The sequence below is a fragment of the Lupinus angustifolius genome, chromosome LG11 (genome assembly GCF_001865875.1).
Source record: "Lupinus angustifolius cultivar Tanjil chromosome LG11, LupAngTanjil_v1.0, whole genome shotgun sequence".
Classification (NCBI taxonomy): Eukaryota; Viridiplantae; Streptophyta; class Magnoliopsida; order Fabales; family Fabaceae; genus Lupinus; species Lupinus angustifolius.
In genome coordinates this window covers 15,036,156-15,048,089 of record NC_032019.1, presented here as the reverse complement: position 1 = coordinate 15,048,089, position 11,934 = coordinate 15,036,156, and the positions used below count along the sequence as shown (strand labels likewise).

At 30.1% G+C, this 11,934-nt stretch overlaps 1 protein-coding gene across 2 annotated transcripts; it reads left to right on the top strand.

The window, feature by feature from the left end:
• On the top strand, positions 5,864 to 7,268 carry LOC109361362 (transcription factor TCP7-like). 2 transcript variants are annotated; one of them, XM_019606841.1, is made up of 2 exons: positions 5,864 to 6,758; positions 6,795 to 7,268. In XM_019606841.1, exon 1 carries the CDS (start codon positions 5,981 to 5,983, stop codon positions 6,749 to 6,751), a length of 771 nt encoding a protein of 256 aa, XP_019462386.1. In that variant the 5' UTR covers positions 5,864 to 5,980; the 3' UTR covers positions 6,752 to 6,758; positions 6,795 to 7,268. The 2 variants fall into 2 exon arrangements, with proteins under 2 accessions (XP_019462386.1, XP_019462385.1); XM_019606840.1 differs by having other exon boundaries at positions 5,864 to 6,761; positions 6,807 to 7,268.

Here is an 11,934-nt window from a genome sequence, read left to right as displayed (position 1 = left end):
ATACACCTAATACAAGATCATGCAACATGCAATGTATTAGTATGAAAACAGAAGTTACAGAATCAAAATAAAACTTCATGAAAAGCATCAATAATATGCATGAACATGTGAGGGAAAATATGAGAAATTACAACATGAGATGCACTCAATCCTAAAGCATAGAATCTCTCCTTTCTAAACTCACAAATGCACTAAAAACTAGATGCAACAAATATCACGTAAAATGCTCTAACTCTCTAAGAAATGCAACATGCAACTTATGAGATCAATTCTGAAAACGCAGTACATGATTTCCAAAATACATGATTAAATGGTAAAGTACTTATATGATATATGCTCATGCAATACATGATTTCCAAAATATAATATCTTTAATGCACAAAATCCATGTATTCAAATGCATGGACCTAATTATCATATATCTCTAGATGATGTCTCATTTTAGTGCATTAATTTCTTGATTAAATCTTGTCAGACTCACACCTAGGTTTACCTAACCTAGACTCAATATCTATGACAAACATCTTAGACTTCTAAAAAGATAAAGAATTATAACATAAGTCTAATAAGACACCACTTGAGCCATCGACATGTTGATTGTTGAGACATCTTCAAACTTTAACTAACTCATTGTCTTCATCAAAACATAGGCAAAATATTGTTAATGCAATCATTGACACTTTGCACTTTCAATATTATATAGGTTACTACTAACACTAATTTGTGCAAGAAATTTCAAAGTTTATGAGAAGAAAAATTAAAATGTCTATGATAATATAATTAGATTTTTTTTAGAACTACATATCAAATAATTGGTTTGTGGTACTTTTGTCAATCAAGATAAATATTGAAAAAAGTTAAGGAGGTTTGAAATGATTGAAGTTAAGGAGGCTAAGTCATAAAACTACTTGAAACATGATACTACTTGGACAATGATGGAAAAAATATCACAATTTAATTGGTTCGTTATTGTATTTGTTTTTTTGGTAGACCCAATAATATGTTTAGTATATGTATGTGGGTCAATATCAAGCTAATTCAAAGGAGTCATATTTATCTATTGAGCACCAAAAAGATACTAAAATATCTTAAAGGAACTACAAATATGAGATTAAGGTATTCTAAGGATAATATCTTGACTTTACCATATGCAAATTGAATGGGAAAAGTGCTAATGATACTTACCACTTGCTAGGAAACTCTTTACTTTCTAATCATCGTACCAAAAAATAATCTTGTGCTCAAATCTTAGGGATAAAATAATAATTGGAAGATTAAGATCTAAAACTTGATCCTATTCCAATCAAATTTGACATATTAGAGTAGTTAACCTAACTAAAAATCTCATTTTGCATTCAACAACAAAACATCACTCGGATTCTCCTCGGGTGGATCAAAGCATATTGGCTTGCTTGCGAAAGAACTTATAGTAACTAGATGGTTGGTTGACATGTGTCTGGCTAGCAAAGAACCCGACAAAAACTAGTACAATAGCGCCCTAGGCTATTTGATATAGTATAGCCGCAGAGACTACTTGCATTAGGGCATAGAAAGTAGACATTATTTCTTAAGAAATCATGTGCAAAATTTATTGTATTTGTTGAACTTCAAGACAATTAGTTAATATTTTTTATACACCTCTTCCACTATTATATTTATATTTATATATATATATATATATTCTTATTTATTAGAAAATAATTATGATTTCTTGATGAAAACTATGTGATCGAATTGTTTTAAAGTTTTAACAATTTAACTTCAATTTACATGACTTCATGTTTGTATACTTATTTATAGGTTTTGTTTGAAATTTATGTTTATTTCATTGTTTCTTTGTGTTGAGTTTATTCAAGTGTGAAGTCTCACATTGGATATGCGGAGAGAAGTGAAAGAGTTTATAAGTAGGAAAGACTTATGAAACTAATCCCTTAAGATTTTGGTTCAAGACATGGTGTATCATTTGTGGCTCTACACTCTTCCCATACCCTGATAACAATGGAACTCCCCAATGGTTGAAGGCTCTCCCGTTGCTGTTTAGTCCAGCAGTTTGATTAGAGGTTTGTTAATTGATCAATTTCTAATGAAATGAATGAAAATTACTCCATTTAGCTAAAAATAAATCACCATTTGTGTCATAAATCAATTATGTATGTGCCATATCATTAAAAGTCTTTAATTTTTTTATAAAAAAATATTCAAAATGTCACATTAAAACAGCATCAAAATGAAAGTCGAATCCAATATTCACATTAAAGGTACACTCATTTCTATTTGTGTTAAAATGGAAATAAAGTCTCAAGCCCATAACCCCATGTTGAGTGATGTACAATGAAAAATGGGCCAATGGGACTAAAAATGTCCCAATTATCGTGACATAAACAGTGCATTGGAATTTGCATGGTGCATGAGTGCGTGGTGATTTTTGAATAGTGAAATGGTGTTATGGTAATAAGGAGTAAAAAGAAAGAGTTTGTTTTTGGTGGCAAAAGAAGAGTGGATAATGAAACATATATAGCTGGAGAATGGAGATTACAGAAAAGTGGCACTCAAGTACGGAAAGTTAATGGGTCCCCTCACAGACCCTTCTCTACTCTACTTCAGCGCGTCCCAGATTCTTACACTATAAAACTATAGAATTAATATTAATTTACACTCACATCTTATAGTAATGTTTATATTTAAAATATTAACTTACATTTCCTATAAATATATTCACAAGATACCAATATAATCAATATAAAAATTGTATGCAATAACACTCTAATTATATAAGAGTATTTTACATTATTTTGTATCATTTATTAATTATATTCAATTATTACTGACTCTTAAATATAAATAAATAAATAATAAATAATTATTGATTATATACTCTATATATTTAAATTAGAGATAATTCGTATGTTTGGGAAAATGAACCAACTTTAGAAAATCTCACAGCAGGCCTGGATTATGAATATTCCAACATCTTGCATTCACTCAATTTTCTCCTCATTGAAGCAACTATAGAAAATCTCACAGCAGGCCTAGATAATGAATATTCCTACATCTTTTATTCACTCATTTTTCTCCTTATTCTAAAATTAATTACAGAAAATATTAAATAAATAAGAAAGTCAATGACATTTTTTTATTCTTTTTTAATAATAAGTATGACAATTTATAGAAAAAAGCTCTAGAGGATTTTAGTATTTTTCATACTGTTACCATTGGTCTGTCACTTTTAGGTTTTAATTAACATATATTAAGTGTTGAAAAAATAATATACAGTTTTGTATAAAATTGTTGCATAAGATATCTCCCGTGGTGGTTAAATGAAGTTGAATGGCTAAAGAGATACATGGTACACTACACAATTGTGTAGCCAAATACCATTGCATGAATACACAAAGCCCCCAAGGTAATTACTCGTGTTGATTTTAATTATTGATTTCACAAATAAAATTCCTAACTTTATTTATTTATCAATGATTTTTTCAAGAATTGCAAGATTCTAGTAGTAGAGAGTTTTTTGAGTTATGTAAAGTAAAAAGTAATATGGTGATATGAAATAACTAATGAGCCATATGATACAACTAACACAATTGCATAATTAGACATGTTCTCAGACTAATGTTTTGTTCGCATTAAATCGACTTTAAATATGAAATTTCAGCAGAAAATAAAGAAATTTTTTATGAAGAATTGATGAGTTTAATATATTGAAAGTGATACTCATTCACTCTTTATAGATTGATACTTAACGTTATATATAAAGTTTAATAAATAATATAAAAAATTGGTATATATCGACTAAAATATTTACATATTATTTTTCAGAATTAATCACGTTAACCATTTTTCACTATAACATTTATCAGACTATATACCAAGCTTTCAGTTTATTGTTACTTGCAACATGTGTGGAATTTGAGAGAAATAAATAAATTGAAGGCAAAAGAAGTGATGAATAAAGATAAACCGGCGTAAAAAGTATAATTTGATTATCCCAACAAAATATTTAGTTCAATAAAAAATATCTAATAAAAAGATATAAGAGACATTTGTTACTATTTTGACTTTATCCCATATAAGACACATTTGTTAATTTTCAGATTATATAGATAGTACTATCACTTATTTTCCTACTTTATTTGTCTCAATTTTAATAAATTTCTTTGTTGATAAAAAAACATAGAATTATGTGAATTAAATGTAATTTAACTTATTAAAAATAAATTTTTTAAATAACTCATTTAGAGTATATAAATAGAATTTAATCACATGTTATAAAAAATACATGAAAATATATAATAGGAAAATGTTAATTATTGGAGGTAATCTTAGTCAACTCGTATAAGATCACTATAATTAATAAAACTATCTCATAAGGTAATTAGCATAATTTCGTTACTAGGAACAGACACCTAGTTAAACCTAAGTTAATCATGAATAAAAATGCTTATACATATTTATGATCCCATTTTTCACATACTCTGATTAACCCTCTACATTTTTATTTTGGTAATGCTTTTCCTATTTTCCTTGAAATAAATCTAGTAGCCCTCTAATTTTGTAGTAATTTTTTATCATACACATTAAATAATATATTAACTATAAGACAAAATGCTAATTAATCCAGTCTTCCACTAAGACAATATCATCCACACAAAAGTATGCATTTGATACCAATTATTGAATATGCTTAGTAAATACAACTAAAACCAATGCAAACAAGTATGCGTTAAATCGTAAAATCTTTTGAAACTTTATCTTTTATTCTTATGTGGATTTTGGTTCCATCATACGTATCCTTTTATTACTTGAATGTAGATAATTTGAACACTCATCTTATATTAATATTCAATTGAACACATACCAAAGTTTAATGATCATATGTTCATGCTCAATTGATCACAAACTCATAATATAATGATTTTTTTAATTGTTTGATATGCTAGAAAATGGAGAGAAAAATACGATTATAATTAATAATGAACATGTCATAGATAGAAAGATAAAGGTATGAATCCCAATGTATTAGTGTATTAGTTTGATTTCTTTACTTAAGTAATAAAGTTGTAATTTAATGAAAGAGATAAATAAATTATTTTAATAAAATTGTAATTTAATTCACAATATATTTGGTTTAAGAAAAAAAAGAGTGAAAAAAAGTTGAAGAAAAAAATAATAAAAAAGTGAATATTTTAATGATGTGATATGAATGAAAAGAAAAATGTAAGTTAGTAAATTGAAAAATGTTCAATAACAAAACACTTATTAACATTAAATTTTTTTGTTTCTCACATGTATCATCGCACTAGAGGTAATCATATCCGAACTAAAAACATCTATAAAGATGTGGAGCTAAATCTCCCAATAAATATTTCTTCATCCACAAAACTCGAACCCAAAACCTTACTTAAGAGGTATAAAACATGTATTACTTGGAGCAACACATGTCGGTTTATTAATATTAAGTTAATAACAAATATAAATTTTCAATTAATATTCACTCAGAATAAAAGTTTTTAGTGGACCCATTATCTTTTTTTCTTTCTCTTCTTTAATTTTTTTCAAACCAAATAGTAGAAAAAAACTTTTCTTTCATTTTTCTCTAACTTGTAATTTTATTACATCATAAATTGTGTTAAAGATTATATTCTTGTATGAGTTATTAAGGAATGAGAAGGATATAAGATTAAAAAGAAAACATGGCGCGTGGGGGAAAAGTTTGAAAGAAGTGAGTAGCATAGTTAGAAGAGTGTAAATAGTGGACCCCACTACCCATGTGCCCTCCCTCTGTCTCCACCATCTCCTGCCTCTCAATCATTACACCTACCCTCCTCACTTCTTTCTTTTTTTCAACAACAAAAACATCAAACCCTCTTTCTCTCTCAACACCCAATCAAAATAGAAATTAAAATCAAATAAAAAATTAAACCCTTTTTCTAAACACCATCACCTTCTCTCTTCAGACCATAACACACCACCACCCATGTCTAACTCTGACGGAACAACTAACGCCGTCATCAACGACACAATCATCGACTCACCACAGCCCCATCCGCCACACCGAGACGGTGCTCTAGCCGTCAAGAAACCACCGTCCAAGGATCGTCACAGCAAAGTTGACGGTCGTGGACGGCGCATACGCATGCCTATCATATGTGCCGCACGTGTGTTCCAGCTCACACGTGAGCTCGGTCATAAGTCTGACGGCCAAACCATTGAGTGGCTACTCCGTCAGGCTGAACCTTCCATCATTGCCGCCACTGGAACGGGAACTACTCCGGCGAGCTTCTCCTCCGTATCTGTCTCCGTTCGCGGTGGTGGCAATTCTAACTCCCTCTCTTCTCCTTCTTCTAGTACCTCAGCTTCTCAACAACACAAGACGTTTCTCGCTCCAACTCCCTTCATTCTCGGGAAGAAAATACGGACTGATGAGGAGGACCCCACCAAGGACAACAACGGAGTTTCCGTGGGGTCCTTGGTGGGGCCTAATATGCCAGCTGGACTGTGGGCCTTTCCTGCCCGACCTGAATTCGGACAGGTCTGGAGCTTTGCTGCTGCGACACCAGAATTGATGTCGCAACAGCATAGTTCATTTTTAATTCAGCATCAGCAACAACATCAACAGCAACAACTAGCTATGGGAGAAGCTTCGGCGGCGCGGCTCGGAAATTACCTTCCGGGACATCTGAATTTGCTGGCTTCATTGTCAGGAGGGCACAACAATTCTGGCATGAGAGATGATGAATCTAATTGATTGTGCTATCCTTGACCACATGACAAGAAATTATAAGTATGAGAGAAGGATCATTATGTGTATGAATATGAATTTGTTGATGTGTGTGGAGGAGAAGATTCTAGTAAAATTTTAAGGGTAGGGTTTAATTTATTTTGTTTTTGATAGTTTTGAGTGTGAAAGTCCATAAATCATGGAATTCAATTAGAGTTTTCCTTGGTTTGGAGAACAAATTAGGTGTTTAGAAGATGATAAATTTGTTTAGATTATTAGTTGAAGAGAGAAAAAACATTGATTGTTATGATATTTATTACCTGGATGGTAAATAACTAGGGATTGAGGCTGGAAGTGCTTTTCAGAACCTTGATCATCAGTTTGCAAAAATGCAATTTCAATGCAATGAATTAATTCAATAATGTTATTGTTGTAAGAGTCATAGATTGCTCTAAGGTGGAGTGAAGACTTGATTAAAGGTTGGAGTGATGGGTTGCAATGTTGTGTTGGTAAGTAAGTCTCATATCGTCTGCCTTATTTTCTTGGGCATGATTTAAATATTTGTTGGGCGACTCCTTGGTTTTGGATGAAACCATAACATGTTGCTTCTGTATCACTTTAACTATGGATTTTCAATTTCATTGACTTTCCTAATTGGGTGTGCAAGTTTGCTCATTGTTGTTGTGGAAGTGATTAGTTCTTGCAAGCTTGTTTATAGTATAGGTTGTGTAGTTGTGCATGTGATGTGTTATAATCATCAGCCATCACTCCCATTTTGTTGGGGTACCCTTAGGTTGATTTAGAATTCATGTTTCTTGGCTTCTTTGAGGAATTAAAGTCCATTTAAAGTTGCCATGTCATAAATTTGGCAAAGTTGCTGGTGAGTTATGTGCACTGTTCTTTCCTTCCCTTGAATTTATTGGTCTTTAGTTGTTTGGTATGTTGCATCTTGCATGGATACTTCAAATTTGGTATTTTTGGGTACTCATTGGTACTTCTTCGGTGGGAATTGTTTCAAAACTATGTCATTTTGGGTTGGAAGCTTATGATTTTTCTCCTTTTCTTCTTAGCCACATCATAATACTAAATTTGAGTCACATGATTAGTGTCTCATCCTCACATTTCAGCTGGTTTTGAGTCTCAACCTCTTATCCTAAGATTCCCGCATAACCTGCTAGTGATAACATTGTTCATTTGTGCCTAATTATAATAATGCTTGCTTGTATATTAGATTTTAAAAAAAAATGTTGTATCTTGTACCTATCTGTACCGGGTATCACGGTATGCTACCCATATTCATGCAGCAAAGGTTGTTTTAGACATTACTGATAAATGAATAACACAGCTCTTGTTCTACTCTATTTACAGACTTCTGTTTTGAGATTTTTATCTGCAACTCTGAGCCATTTATCAGATAGACCAGTGTGAGAATAATCTTTTGTTCTTCTTGTATGTAAGTGGATTGTTTTGTGGGTTATCAGTTATGTGAATAAAGATTCCTTTGTTTCTTTATTCCCAACTATTATTGTTACCATTTCTTCTGTGTATATATGAATGAATTCATTGTTCTGCACTTCTACTGTTAAGCATTTTAATTTTGAATAGTTAGTTTGATACATTTTACTTTCTAAATTTAATTTTTACTGTATTGTTAGCTAAGCTGGCCCTATCTTTTTAGTGTGACTTGTTGTATCATAAATCACTTTTGTTACAAGCTCTATATTCTCACACTATTTACCTTGTGAAATAAGTGGTGTAAAAACTTGGTTTTAGATGTTAATTTTTCTCTGTTTTTACCATGGTTCTGTCCTGGGGTAGTTGTACTCTAGCATTCAAGTATTTAAAGGAAGATAAGGTTAGGTACATAATGTATTCATTGAAATCTTACATTCACATAGCTAAAAAGATTTAACCTTCATGTTACTGTTTCTATTTTTGATGTTTTTTCACCCTTGGTTAAAATTAAATAAAAAGATGAATCCCCTTGGTGCATATGATTCAGTAGAGTCAATTTGGGTCTTGGTGCAGATATAATAAGAACTCAACTTTAGCTTATGGGTTGTATCTCTATTAATGACATATTTAAATTGGTCGTTGACATTGGCTTTTATTGACATACCCTTTCAAACAACCATGTGCCCCTGTTCCCCTCCCTTAGCACTCACCCTCCATCTTATCCTCCAGATAAAGGCACACCATAAAGTTTTTTTTTGTTTTTGTAAATTTGGACACCGGGTATAAACATCAAATTTGAAGTCTAATAAGCATATGCTAATATGAGACAAGTGGTGAAATAATTTTTATTGCAGAAAAAATGATGTAATTGTGCCTTACGTGATTTGAACATGATTAGTGGAGATTAACAAAAGCCTTGGTAAGGATAATAATTTAAATGAAGGTTAGTTCAATTTTTAGAGAAAAAATGGAGGTCAAGGAAAATTGTAAGTGAAATTATTAGAAAAAACTTAAAGATGAATATTTTTGTCGAAAACTATAATTTATAATAAAATATTATGACATTTGTCTAACCGACTATATCTTATAATTGAGGCATTAATCTCTTGACTAAGACAAACAATTGCAGTAATTATTTCAGTTTTCACCCAAAATTAACTCTAGCTTTTAAGATGTCTGGCATGATGACTTAAGTAAGCCAAATAGGATGAAGATTATTGTTTGATGAAATAGTGGCAACATAATAAGATATTTGCTGTGTCCATAGAAGCATTTGTGAGCTAGTAATAAAATCAATCATGTATTGTCTAATACCTTCTTTGTGTGTATTTGGAAGTCATTGACTATTTTAAATTAATCCATGTCAACCTTATAAAGCTTATCTAAGGGTTAGTTTGTCATGCGGAATTGGTCATGAAATTAAAGCTTACCATTGAAATTGTGACTTGACATTTTAATTTCGACGTTTGGAAACCCATCTAGAATTGGAATCACAATTTCATGAACCAATTCCGTGGAATTACATTATAACTAAAATTGCTCAAACTCAAATTTCTAACTCCAAAGAACGAAATTATAATTAAAGTGGCAATTCCAAATCTACGTTCTATTTCTTTACACAATCTAAACATAGAATTATAGTTCCAAATAAGTTTCAACTTTGACGGAATTAGATTTGAAATTACAATTTCAAACTGAAATTCCAACTTCTGTTCACCTAATAAACCCGAAGGGAATAGAGTTTTATAGATGTCTAACTTTTTTATTCAACATATTTAAATCCAATTTTTTTTCAAGACTGAACTTGTTGCTACTTGAGCCAACTCGGTAGAAAATGAGTCATTCTAGTTAAAATTTGAGCCACCTCGGTGGAAAGATGTTGAATATAACCAACCAACCTTTAATTAAATCTTGTACTTTTCTTAGAGGGTATTATTGGTGGGACAGTGGGGTATATTAAATTTGTGATGCTGACATGTTTTTAAATTAGAGTTTAATGTTTATATAATACTAGTGTAAAGTTTTTTATATAGTTGATATTTATTTATTATTCTTGTATATTATTATTTTTATTTATGACTCAATAAGTTAGGAAACAAATCTTACACCATTAGTAAGTACTCTTCAATAAACTACTGAAGGGTCAGCTCCCAACAATGGATGAGTCCTTGAAATTATAAAGGATGAATGCATGTCCTTTTTCATAACCCTAAAATACAATTAAATTATTTTCCTGCTTTCTGTAATTTTCGCATTGACCTGCTATTTGTTTAGATATGGTAATGGGTATTTGGATTTGCCAATAATACTCATAACATGTCGAATTTGGGTCCATATTTTTGGGCCTACTAGTAATTGAGACTGAAGATTTTGAAATCCACTATTAAAAGCGTCCGAGTCTAAATAATGAGATAACTAGACTGCTGACACTCAAATATGCAATTACTAAATCAACATATACAATAATATAATTAAACATATTTTATGCTATGATTTTGATGTTATATTGTTAAGCAGTGATATTATATTTGTTAACTCATATTTATAATGTAATGTTATATTGATGGAATGATGTTAGACATTTGATATGCTTTATTGTCTCATTTTAAAATATATTTTTTAGTAAAATGATTTATATCTAAGTGAAAATTTAAAGTTGTGTACTTGTATTTTAATTACGTTTTATAATTATTATCATTTTCTTCTTCTTTTGATTGTCTAAAATAACACACACAATTATAGGAATCATATGCACAAACATAAATTGTTTGCAATATTTTTTTAAAATATTTTCTAAATTTATGGGCACTCACATATCCATTAGTTATCCAAGGACCTTTGGGTAATAGCCTGAGTGGAAACTTGTGTGAGTCCAAATGAGTTTAGATCCCAAAATAGCACACGAAAGCGAGTCCATGTAATACATTACCTATACTCGTGAGATACTATGAAAATTTGGGTCTTCAATTTAAAATATTTGCTCCCTATAATTTTTATTCAGTTTGGAAAGTTTAGAAAATTTTCTTATTAGTGTTTGTTTAGAAAAGGTAATTAGGGAATAAATGGTAAAAAAATAAAAAATTATAGGAAGTTGGAAAATGGTAAAAAATAAAAAATAAAAAACGGTACAAAATAGAAGACAAAAGGAAGTTGGAAAAGTCCCATGAATTTTAAATTTAAATAAAATTCAATAGTCATATTAGGTTTACATTTTTTATAATAATATTTATTTTCATTTGAGTCAATTTATAGGGAGTGACTCAAGTGAGAACAATCCTCATATAAAAATGTAAGAATAATAGATTTGATCATACAATCATGCATGAATGATTATGATTATAAGTTAGTCATCACATGATCACTTAAAAAAATCATAAATCTTGATCATTCAATAAGAACAATGATTCATATTAATTATTCTCATAATAATAATTATTCTCAATTAAGTCAATTCTTTATGGGGAGTGACTTAAGTGAAAATAAAACTCATAAAAATTTGTGAAAATAGTAAATATGAGTCATACAATTATACATAGTAGAAATTATATATGAGGAGGAAGTTGTTTACACCTAATTTAAGTTACATTAATTACATTCAATCTGAGTCATTCATTTTCTTAAATCCAACTGACCAAATGAGTGAAACTTAAAAGTTATTTAAGATTTCTCTTTCATCATTTATTTCATTCACCCATTTGGTGCATTATATTTAAAAAAATTAATGGCTGAGATTAAGTCCAATTAATATACCTATA